Source organism: Pyrus communis, chromosome 11, assembly GCF_963583255.1.
Source record: "Pyrus communis chromosome 11, drPyrComm1.1, whole genome shotgun sequence".
NCBI classification, from domain to species: domain Eukaryota; kingdom Viridiplantae; phylum Streptophyta; class Magnoliopsida; order Rosales; family Rosaceae; genus Pyrus; species Pyrus communis.
In genome coordinates this window covers 21,385,993-21,398,252 of record NC_084813.1, presented here as the reverse complement: position 1 = coordinate 21,398,252, position 12,260 = coordinate 21,385,993, and the positions used below count along the sequence as shown (strand labels likewise).

At 35.9% G+C, this 12,260-nt stretch overlaps 1 protein-coding gene across 1 annotated transcript; it reads left to right on the top strand.

Moving 5' to 3' along the window:
• Positions 1–838: 838 nt before the first annotated feature.
• LOC137707556 (vacuolar sorting protein 18) lies at positions 839–9,652 on the top strand. The gene is made up of 23 exons (XM_068446448.1): positions 839–1,149; positions 1,558–1,770; positions 1,879–2,018; positions 2,117–2,212; positions 2,310–2,377; positions 2,566–2,667; positions 2,857–3,001; positions 3,211–3,354; positions 3,453–3,572; positions 3,740–3,796; positions 4,375–4,434; positions 4,525–4,632; positions 4,915–5,057; positions 5,319–5,397; positions 5,547–5,609; positions 5,748–5,878; positions 6,315–6,420; positions 6,855–7,043; positions 7,456–7,683; positions 8,059–8,214; positions 8,309–8,470; positions 8,703–8,819; positions 9,113–9,652. The coding sequence occupies exons 1-23, from the start codon at positions 987–989 to the stop codon at positions 9,284–9,286; spliced, it is 2,964 nt and encodes a 987-aa protein (XP_068302549.1). The 5' UTR covers positions 839–986; the 3' UTR covers positions 9,287–9,652.
• The last annotated feature ends 2,608 nt before the right edge of the window (positions 9,653–12,260 follow it).

The following is a 12,260-nucleotide window of genomic DNA, read 5'->3' as shown; positions in this document are numbered from 1 at the left end:
CCGAATGTGCTTCGATCAATATAGATAATGAAGGTATCAAACTAATAGTTGGTTTAATATTTCAGGTTCGATACGTAATACAAATTAAAATGTATAAACATTCCCGTCTAGGCAGAAATAGATAACTTTAATTTTGCATTTATTTTTTTTATCCTAAATTATAAGAGACTTGTCGAATACTTGCAATGAACACTAATTATATTTTTATTCTAATTGTTTTTAATATGTTCTAATATTTTATAATATATGTCATTATGTTCTTCAATTTATATATCCCAAAATGATTAAGTATTTTTTAAGTATAAACAGACACTTATTTATACAATATATAATAAATTTACTTAAATTCACCTAGTCTGCCTAGGTTCCGACTAGCGTTTAACATCTTTTAGAATCATGAATTCAACAAGATTTTTTATTTCTATGTTGCCTTTTGAAACTCATTTTGTATTCGAAACTCCCCTCACTCCTAAATAATTTATTGTAATAATTTGAACACTTCCCATTTCCCTTAATAATAAAAACACTATAGAAATCATTATACTTTGATTTGGTGGTCTCAAGTTCAGTGGACGATTCATTTGATACTAATTTATTTTTCTACCCCCTTAATATAATTTATTTTTCTACTCTTTAGTGTAAAAATATAGTTTTTCTTTAAAGTAAACAGTACTGTGAGTTTTTCGTTAAAACTCCTTAATGTAAATTTTGTATAATAAAAATAAAAAAACATATGGACGTGGCATGATATGCATCATGGATTGTAATGGACGGTCCAGATTAAAAGCATTGTACAATCCGGTACTAGGCCAGTAAGGCAGAGGATCCAGGTAGACGCTAGACCGTTCCGATCAGCGGCACTAGCCCCTCTGCAACTCCAAAACTCGTGCTAACGTCAGCTTCTTCTTCCAGTGAGCCGTTAGGGGGGCTGTTTGTACACCTGGATAAAGATTTCGGACTAAATTATCCCGGAATTAGATTCGAAGATGGATTCAGGGAGGCAGGTGTTCACGGTGGATCTTCTGGAACGATATGCGGCCAAGGGGCGCGGAAATATCACCTGTATGGCTGCCGGAAACGACGTCATTTTGCTCGGAACCAGTAAAGGTTGGATCATTCGACACGATTTCGGCGTCGGCGATTCGTTTGGTACGTTACTCTTAACCAATCCTTTCGTTTGTCACTTTCAATTCTTTACCAATTCACAAATTTGCCATTTGATGAGAATTTGGAATTCAATCTTTTGTAATTGACATGAAATTCTGGAACTTTCGTCTCGAATTAGTGATTCTTTTGCAGAATAAGTTTTGAATTCCTGTCAAATTTCGGATTTTGATCCGAGCTTATATGCTTAGTGATAGTGTTTAGCGTAATTAGCTTAGATAGGATATGATTAGGAGCAATTTACTTGATTGATTGAGATTGATTAGAACAATGATTTTCTTTGGTTACTAAGAAACCCGTTGTTGAATTCGGTTGACTTGATTCGTTTGCTTTCTAGTTTGTGTATGGTATGATCAAGCAATGCTTGATGGTTGTTGTTTATTTGAGCTATAGATGTTGATCTTTCGGTCGGTCGTTCTGGCGAGCAATCCATCCATAGAGTTTTTGTTGATCCGGGAGGGAGCCACTGCATTGCCACTGTTGTTGGGAGTGGGGGTGCTGATACGTTCTATACTCATGCAAAATGGACCAAGCCCCGTCTTTTAACCAAGCTAAAAGGTCTTGTCGTGAATGCTGTTGCCTGGAACAGACAACAGATTACAGAAGGTAATTGGTCAGTCCATTGACTATTTTCCCCCATTGCATTTGAATGGAAGTTTGTGCATATTGACTCATTTGAGCTATTGTGTGTGATTTTGTTCGTAAAAATCTCAGCTTCAACAAAGGAAGTCATTCTTGGTACAGACAACGGCCAACTTCATGAAATGGCAGTCGACGAGAAGGATAAGAAGGAGAAATACGTAAAGTTTTTGTTTGAATTATTGGAACTTCCAGAGGCTTTCATGAGCTTGCAGGTTATCTTTGATCACCTTCTCTAATAGGAAATTGACTCTGACAGTTATACCAATTTGCCTCTACGCATCATGATCTTGATCTCATTCTTTGTGTGCAGATGGAAACGGCAACCATTCTCAGTGGGACTAGATACTATGTAATGGCTGTAACTCCTACAAGACTCTATTCTTTTACTGGTATTGGATCACTGGAAGTAAGTTTTCTTCCATGCCTAGTGAATTTGTCACTTCCAGTGACAACGTATTTGTTGTTGTTACAATTCTCATAACCTGAATATTCTGCGTTTCTAGACTGTTTTTGCTAGTTACTCGGAACAAACGGTGCATTTCATGGAACTTCCTGGTGAAATTCCCAACAGGCAAGTGTTTATGTTGACACTACTAAAATTATTTTCAAAATGGGATAAAAATATTTCCTATTTTTTTCCCTTTTTTTGGAATCATTGTTCCTTGTATTAAATAAACGGTTACCTTTGATTTGCAAAATTGTTGTACTGTTTCCTCTCATTCTTGTTGAGCTTTCTGGTTTCACCTTGTCATATTTCAGTGAACTGCATTTCTATATCAAGCAAAGAAGAGCAATACATTTTGCATGGCTTTCTGGTGCTGGTATATATCATGGTGGTTTAAATTTTGGAGCACAACATAGGTAAAAGATAACATTCTTCTGTTCTTCCTTCTTTTCTGATGGCTTTGTCTGTCTAGATTCTGATCATTCTGTCTTCTACTGAGTAGTTTTATGATTGACATTGTGAAACTTGTTAATAGCATTCCTTGATATATTTAATATTTAATGATTGTTAGCATGTAACCTTCTCCTAATTTATCTCTTTTGCAGTTCTCCTGATGGAGATGAAAATTTTGTGGAGAACAAGGCTCTTTTGAACTATTCAACTTTGAGTGAGGGTTCTGAAGCAGTGAAACCCAGTTCTATGGCAGTTTCAGAATTTCATTTCTTGCTTCTTATCGGGAATCGGGTTAAGGTATTCACATTTTAATTCTCTGAATAACTTTTTTCTTCTCAGTGCTGTTATCTCTCTGTCCCTGTTGAGTATCATGTTATGAACTGCTGCTGGTGCTAAGCATTAGGTTAAAAGCATTAGATATGTTATTCTTTTATTATTCACAGAATACTGCTGAATGCTGCACCTGCCCCCTTTTTAGCTTCCATTATGAGTGTAATTGTTTTTAGGTTGTAAATAGAATAAGTGAGCAAACTATTGAGGAACTTCAGTTTGAGCAAACACCTGAAGCAGTTTCAAGGGGTGTCACTGGATTGTGTAGTGACGCCACTGCTGGGTTGTTCTATGCATATGATCAAAACTCTGTATTTCAGGTTTGCGTCTTCTATTGCCTAAATATTTTCTGAATTTTGTTCATTTTGCATCAGACAGTAATTTTTTCCATACTGCTGAATTTGAGAACATAATGTAGGTGTCTGTTAATGATGAAGGCCGAGACATGTGGAAAGTTTACCTGGACATGAAGGAGTACGCTGCTGCTTTGGCAAATTGCCGTGACCCTCTTCAGAGGGACCAAGTATATTTGGTGCAGGTCGTATCTAAGTGATGGTTATACTCATTGTCACTTATTGTAATTTATTCTCACCATGGCACTTAATTAAAAAAATTGTGAAGATTATTGCATTGCTGTGTTGTATATTTTTCTTCTCAGTCTTGTATTTACCTGGGTAGTCAGTAACGAAGTAATTTGATTTGCAGGCTGAAGCTGCATTTGCTGCCAAGGATTATCTTAGAGCATCATCATTCTATGCAAAAGTGAATTCTCTATTTCCTTGATCTGTTTTCCCATATATTTATTGCAATATTGCCTATAGGTGCAGCAGGCCATTTGTTGTTTATTAATGATAATATGATTATTTTCTAATCTTAATGCCTCGATTTTTTGGTTTTGGTTATATTTATACTAGAGTTGAACGTGTCAGTAGACTCAGTACTTCTAATTGTGCAGTCACATTGATGACATTTAGGAATATGCTTCACTTACTGAGATATTGTGTGGTAGCTATTAAACTATAAGGTACACATTGTTTTTGTCTTGATGTTTCTCATATTGTAAGGCAATATCTAAGAAATTACCAATTAATATCTTTTCAGTGAACAGCTATATTACTAATATCGTTAAATTGAAATTGGTTGCCCTTTCCATTCTATCACACTCTGATCATCCAAGTCTCATATTTGATGGATGCTGAGAGTAACTGAATTAGTGATTTAATTTGGTAGAAGCATAATAACAATGATTTTCCTGCCGCTTCTCTATGATTGTTTTGATTTATTTCTAGTTATTATAACTTGTTACAGCTCATTTATTAAATTATGGGATTTTCTTGCAGATTAATTACATATTGTCATTCGAGGAGATCACTTTGAAGTTTATCACTGTAAATGAACAGGTACTTGCTAAATGTTCCTTGCACTGTCTGTGTTTTTTATTTGGAATTAAACTCTTTATGGATTTTTTATTTTACTTGGCATGCTTGCAGGATGCTTTAAGAACCTTTCTATTGCGGAAACTTGATAGCCTTGCAGTGGATGACAAATGCCAAGTAACAATGATTTCGACGTGGGCAACTGAACTGTACTTGGATAAGGTCTTACTTAGCTCTTGGATAAAGAACTAGCTTTTTTTTCCTTACCTCTCCTGCTTTATACTAGATAGCTTGTAAATGTTGCATTCTTTTTTCTTAACGCATATCAAAGGGCAAGAACGATAATTAATGACGATGCATTCTACTTAGGACAAAATCTGAGAACATCTTCCTTTTGACTCCGTCGTCAGTTTATGCACTCTTAAAATAGAATAATGTAGACGTTGAAAGTTTCCTTTCCTTGAATTTACAAAGCCATCACTAATATGTTGTTTTTCATTGTAGATAAATCGTCTACTATTGGAAGATGATACTGCAGTGGATAATCGTACTTCAGAATACCACTTGATCATTAAAGAGTTTCGTGCATTTCTTAGTGACTCCAAGGATGTTTTGGATGAGGCAACTACCATGAGACTTTTAGAAAGGTAATTGTCATTGAATTTGCTTTGAATTGTTCATCTCGCACCATTCTTTTCAAATTCTTATACAGCTGTGGAATCCCATATGCTAATATCATGTTGTTTAAATGTATCAGTAGAAGAAAATGTCATTTTTAAATATTATCATCTACAATTAGATTATTGTGAAAGATCTGTGCCATTAGGTACTTGGTGGGTCTTTCTCTTTAGATTATTTTACAGTTGAAAGAATAATAAAACGAAGGATCCTCTGGCTACATGCTGCAGTTATGGCCGAGTCGAAGAATTGGTTTTTTTTGCTAGTCTGAAGGAACAGTATGAAATTGTAGTCCACCATTATATTCAGGTGCTTTGTGCTTCTGATTTATTTCTTATCTGGTTTCAAATTCTTGTCATTATCACCTGTTTTGCTACTCCCATGGTTTCTTTTTTTTTTTTCTTTTTTTAAATGTCCTTCTAGTCATGCTTGATTTACATTGACTGAATGCACATTAGCAAGGAGAGGCAAAGAAAGCATTGGAGGTGCTCCAAAAACCTACTGTTCCTATAGATCTTCAGGTATGGGTTATGTTCTCTGGTTTGGTATTTGAAAATTTTCCCGAACAGGTTCCACATGTTCTCAAGTGTTTATGTATTATAATATTATTAGTATGTATGTGTTTTATTTTATCAAATTATGCAATTCTTCACTTGCAGTACAAGTTTGCACCAGACCTAATCATGCTTGATGCATATGAAGCTGTGGAGTCATGGATGACTACAAACAACCTCAATCCAAGGAAACTCATTCCTGCAATGATGCGTTATTCAAGTGAACCACATGCAAGGTATTATCTCATGTATATACTGGACTAGAAATTGCAATTATGAATTGAAGATCTGGATAAGGCTTTTTAGATACTAATCAATTTCCCTTAACACAAAAAAAGCATGTATCCACTATATTTTATTTGTTGATTTTAGACATAAAACTTGAAATTTCGAATTCATTGTGAGAAGTAGTGTATTGCAATGACTTCTTTGTATACATGTACCCCTCCTCTCGCATGACATGTTAGGTTCCCATGGTGTATTTTATTCTTTGGTCACTGAAGCATCGTCTATTTCATTCAGGCACAAAGTTTTCGTTGATAGTAGTTTTAATTTACAGTTTCTATAGAACTCGGGATTTCTATGTCCTGTGTGTTAGTTAATGATGCATTTAAACTTTGAAGCTTTACTCTTCTTTCTTACTGCTACTTATTTATTTTATATCACATGCAGAAATGAAACACACGAAGTCATCAAATATTTGGAATACTGTGTTCATCGTTTGCATAATGAGGATCCTGGTGTTCACAACTTGCTATTATCGCTATATGCCAAACAGGTTGATTTCTTGAAGAATTTGATATGATTTTAATATGATCTTGGTTTACAGGTGTCTATACATACATACATACATTATTAATTATTATATACATCTTTTAAAAACTGTGATGTCCCCATTTCTTAACTCACTTGTGCCTACAAGGCTCCCCGCTTTGCGAGGGTTGGGGGGTTCGCAACGTCTATTGTACGCAACCTTACCCTTGCAAAGCAAGGAGGCTGTTTCCACAACTTGAAAGAAGGAAAAATATTTTGTAGCTTGAAATTTGCAGAAAAACCACATCCTGAGTTTAAAAGTGAATTGTAGGCTTATAGCCATATCTCTTACTTTCCCCTTGGTTTATTTTAGATGAATTATATGTATAAGATAATTTCTTTGCCTTATAGCCATATCTATATATGAATGCGTTTCATTGCTTTCACAATAATTTACAGGAAGACGACAGTGCACTTTTGCGTTTCCTTCAATTCAAGTTCGGAAAAGGACGGGAAATTGGCCCTGAGTTCTTCTATGATCCCAAGTATGCTTTACGCCTTTGCCTCAAGGAAAAGCGAATGCGTGCCTGTGTTCATATATATAGTATGATGTCCATGCATGAAGAAGCAGTTGCTCTTGCCCTGCAGGTATAGTTTGAGGCTATGCTTTTGTGATTCAACTATTATTGCCCCAATCTATATATTGTTTTACTTGTAGGAAAAGGATTTCAATTTACATGATATTCTCGTTTTTGGATACCAAGGGTCCTCTCTGGTTTATATATTTGTTAGAACTACCTTTACAACATATGCTGCCATTGAGATAGAGATTGAGGTTATCTGAATGTTGTGGTAGTAATAAATTCTGTGTATCTTGTTTCTCCAACTCAATGGGAATAGAAACAATCACCTCCACCTAATATTCTCTTCTCCAGTGGAACCCAGGAAAAATCTAATTGTTACATAATTCTTTTATGGTTTTGTAATTTTATTTTTGCTCCAGTATGTTTAAATGGTTTTTATCCTATTGTTTCATAACTTGTTCTTTTGGTGCCTTAAGGTTGATCCTGAGCTTGCTATGGCTGAGGCTGACAAGGTTGAAGATGATGAGGACCTGAGAAAGAAGCTTTGGCTTATGGTTGCGAAGCATGTTATAGAACAGGAAAAGGGAGCTAAAAGGGAGAACATTCGGAAGGCAATAGCATTTCTTAAAGAAACCGATGGCCTTTTAAAGATAGAGGATATATTACCATTCTTTCCAGACTTTGCCCTCATTGATGACTTCAAGGTAGAATTATCGTACCCTTCTGCTTTGTCATGGTTTGTACTGTTTATAATGATTCAAGTCTTTTGCGAAGTTTCAAGCTTTCTTCTTATCCGCCAGAAGTGATTTTCTCCGTTTTTGTTTTTGTTGGCCACTTTACATTTGTGAATTTATTTGCATGCATGGAAACATGTTTTATTGTGTTCTGGTTACAGTGAATATGATTATATAGCTTCATTTGTTTCCCCTTTAGGTTGCCTCTTTATCAATTGCTATAGTGGTTGTTTATATATTAGATTTCCATTATGAAGTGGTTTTCAGAATATTTACTTGTGTGGTGCTGTTGGAACTATTAATTTTCAGCACGTTGGATTTTGAACTTAATCTGTATGTATGTAGGAGGCAATTTGCTCATCATTAGAGGATTACAACAATCAAATTGAAGAACTGAAGCAAGAGATGAATGATGCGACACATGGTGCCGATAACATTAGAAATGACATTAGTGCACTTGCTCAAAGATATGCTGTGATTGATCGTGATGAAGAATGCGGGGTATTGCTGATGTTATAGTTGTAAGTTAAATTGGATTTGCTCATACTTTCATTTCTTTTTCCAATACTTGCTTTTCTTTTTGTTCTTTTATCAGGTTTGTCGGCGTAAGATTTTAACTGTGGGTAGGGAGTATCAGTTGGCTAGAGGCTATGCATCCGTAGGCCAAATGGCTCCATTCTATGTGTTTCCATGTGGACATGCCTTCCATGCTGAATGCCTCATTGCCCATGTCACACGTAGTACAAATGAAGCTCAAGTAAGTTGGAAGTATTGTTTTCCGTATTCTTCTCTTTTATCATTATCAGCTCGTAATAACATAGTATTCTGCAAAAGCTTTACAATGTGCGCCCAAGTAGTTGAAGCGTAAGAAATACTTTGTGCTAGATGATGCTTGTGCCCGTTGAATTAATGTTTTCGTTTGGTATGAAATGTATTTCAGTAACAGGAATTTTCTATAACTTGCCCCATTTTTTTAATGTGTATTGTAGGCAGAGTATATATTGGATCTGCAGAAGCAGCTTACTCTACTTGATGGGGAAGCTAGGAAGGATTCAAATGGTAGCCTTACTGAGGAAACCATAACAAGCATGGCCCCCGTAGATAAGGTCTGCATTTTGATCTTAGTTTGCCCTCTCTTCTTTTGCTTTACATTATCTTATTTGATTTGTTTTCTGTTGCATGGCTGTCCAATGAGTCTATTAGATTTTTAGCCATTTTTGATAAGATTTGCTTTTGATTATCTACTATTTTCAAGTATACGATTTCAACTTTAACTTTACAGTTTCTGGTGATAGTTTTACAAATGTATCTTCATTACATTGTTTTTTATTTGATCCCTAATTGATTCATGAAATTAAGATCTGTATAGTAAGCTAAACCGAGTATTTCATGTTGGCAGCTGCGGTCGCAGTTGGATGATGCAGTGGCCAGCGAATGCCCATTTTGTGGGGACTTGATGATCCGTGAGATCTCTCTACCTTTCATCCTTCCAGAGGAGCAACAGCAGAATACTTCATGGGAGATAAAGTCGCATAATCTTGGACACCAGAGGAGCCTGGGTTTATCTTTATGATCATCTTTCTCTTCGTACGGGTGCCATGTGAGTTGTGTACCTACAAAGATGTCTCGTTGCCAGTTGCGGAACTCTGTTATCTTTCTTCTTTTGTAACAATTTGTTTGGCGTCATTAGGGCTGTTAACAATGCCCTTGTTGCTTGTATAAATTTTTTTGTACCCTTCGGACGGGCATTTTCGCTTCCTCATCGGGGGTTTTGGCGCCCCGACACGGTCTGTAGTTACAAAATGGTTCCAAGTTGTTGTCAAAGAAACACTATTTGCAGTGATTACTTTGCAATGGCTTTAAACACCGAGACTGTATTGGAAGTGAACCATGCTGACTATTTTTGGAAAGAGATGAATTTTCGAGTAAACTTTAATTATTTGACCACTGTAGTAAATTTGCAAATTTGGGTTAGATCACTTGGCCAAGAGTTATGTGCCCGCACCCTTACGCTGCCACCTAAGTTCGACTTGCCCTCTATAGATTACTTTAAAATACTCTTGTTACAAGATAAAATAGTAGATTGGAAAATCTATATATAAAATACTCTTGTTACAAGATAAAATAGTAGATTGGAAAATCTATATATAAAGCTAATGGAAAAGGTGAAAAGTGATTTTGGTGTCACTAAACTTCAATAAAAATATTTGGACAAAAATGCCCCCAAGACAAAAAACTTTAAAAGCATTCCAAAATAATGTATCAAATAAGGTAGGGGCATTTTCATAATTTTAACAGTATTTTTTTAATAATTAATTTTTTTTGTGGCTTGTTTGTTTGTTTGTTTGTTTTTTTTTTTTTTTTTTTTTTTTTTTTGTATTTAATTAGTACCTTAGAATAGGCTAGCAATAATGTGATTCAATTTCTCTATTTTTAAACATATTCAAAACATCTTAAGAAGCGTGTAATGCCAGTTATAAAAAAGGTATTTCGTACGCGGATAATAATGTAATTAAATTAGTTGTCAAGTGATTGCTTTTTTTTATTAACAAACGATATTATCTACACTAAGGGAGAGGAGAGTGGGCTTAGCCTCACAATGGGCTAGCAATAATGTGACTCAATCAATTGTTTATTAAATATTATTTTCTCTATTCTTAATGTAAATTCTATAGAGACCGATTTTATTATGTGAATTCAGCCACTTTAATTGGTTCATGAGGGGTTTCTTCTAGCATGATCTAAGATTATTCATTTACTTCAAATATTTGACTTTCCTTTTGTCAATTTACGCATATATTTAACATTTAAAATGTGTAAGTCGCTCATAGTGTGACGACCCGTCTCAATTTATTATATAATTTTCTCCTCAAGCGTGTAAAGTGACGAATATGCCCTCGTTGGCTAAGTGACATGGACGTCTATATGTAGTTTTAAATTATTATTTTTGAAGTCGTAATTAAATCGTGCTCAACGTCGTCAGTGCGTTGAAGCAAATTAGAACCGAATTGAAACCGTAACGAAAAAGTTACGATTATTTGGGTGCGTAAATGGGCAAATCGTGCACCAATTATATGGGCTCCTATTTCTTTTAGCCCAATCAGATAATTTGTTTTTCTTCTTTTGGGCCAATTAAAATTAGCTCTCTCTCTCTCTCTCTCTTAGCCAATCAAAACACACACTCACTTTTCCTTCTCACTCTCCTTCTCGACTCTTCTCCCTCCATACACCCGAGACACCCCACATACACAACCATCATCAAACTCTCACGGATCGAACTTTTGGAAACCACCACCATCCTTCTTTTGACCACACAATCACCACCATACCCTTATTTTTCGTTTTGGTGAGTTTTAGCTCGGAAACCAGAAGCTCCGACGAGGAGTTAGTTTGCTCTGGCAAGATCACGGACAATTTACAAGGTTTTGAGGCTCGGGATGGTCTCTATGCAACTGCCCTAGCACTTCAGAGTAGATTTAGAGTGGAGTGGATAGCGGAATAGGTGAGTTCGAAGAGTTGCAATGTTGGCCGGATTTTTCAAGGAATTTTTCGATCATTTTTCGTTGGATTTTGGACTTCTAATAGGTACGAGCTTGTTCTACTCTTTGAGACCTTCAAATCCATATAAATTTCATAGATTTTGGTTAAGAAATGAAGTAGATATAAAGCTTTGAAATTTTCCAGCGACATGAGCAGACGGCGGCTGGCGGAGATCGGCAGGTGACATGAGAAGAAGAAGGTATATTCCGTTAACTTTAACGAAATATTCTAATGGCATTAGGTAACGCCATTACCATGTAACAGAATATTCCGCCTATTTTGACGGAATATTCCTAACGTCACTAGGGTTTCCGTCAGTGTGCCGTGCACGTGCCTGCACGTGGCCGGCTCGTGAGGGCGCGTCTGGTGTCTAAAAATCTTTCTAAAAATTTGTGTGGGTTCGTATCATCAAGTAGATCACGTTCGTATATTCAAACCTTACATTTGAGCAAACTATGAGGAGTTATTCCTGGATTTCGTATATGTGCAAATTAATTAATGTGAAAATAGTTGTATTGCATATATGAGACGTACCTCGAGAACAAGTGTGGACAAGCAAAGCTAGAGGGCTACGATCCTGCTACTTATCAGTGAATGGGCATTTGTTTTCTATATATATATATGCATACATATACATATATATATATATGTATACACACACACAGAGTTTCCAGAAACGTTTTCATATAGAACTATGATTTGCTTGCCATGTTGTAAATAAGTTACATTTTAAATATTGCATTGTTACACTTGTGAATTGTATTGTGTGATGCTGCAGAAACTCAAGTAAGCTTCAGATGAATATTATGTGATTGAATGGGTTGTATTGCATTGGTATGCACACATTTATTTAGAGCTCATCACGGCTGCACCCCGGTATTAGTGCTCCCGCCCGGGGCTAGGGCCAGCCTTCACGTGATTGTTTATCTCCCGTACCGGACACTTACCTTGGATCCAAGTCTGGTGTCAGCTTGTCGTACATACCACAATAGGTGGTTCCGACTCGT

What these genes read in the sequence shown, in the direction of transcription:
- LOC137707556 (XM_068446448.1), top strand. Translation starts at nt 987, where the DNA reads ATGGATTCAGGGAGGCAGGTGTTCACGGTGGATCTTCTGGAACGATAT. An exon ending in TTATCGGGAATCGGGTTAAG is followed by an intron (nt 3,002 to 3,210) that starts GTATTCACATTT and finishes AATTGTTTTTAG; the next exon opens with GTTGTAAATAGAATAAGTGA. An exon ending in TTATCACTGTAAATGAACAG is followed by an intron (nt 4,435 to 4,524) that starts GTACTTGCTAAA and finishes GCATGCTTGCAG; the next exon opens with GATGCTTTAAGAACCTTTCT.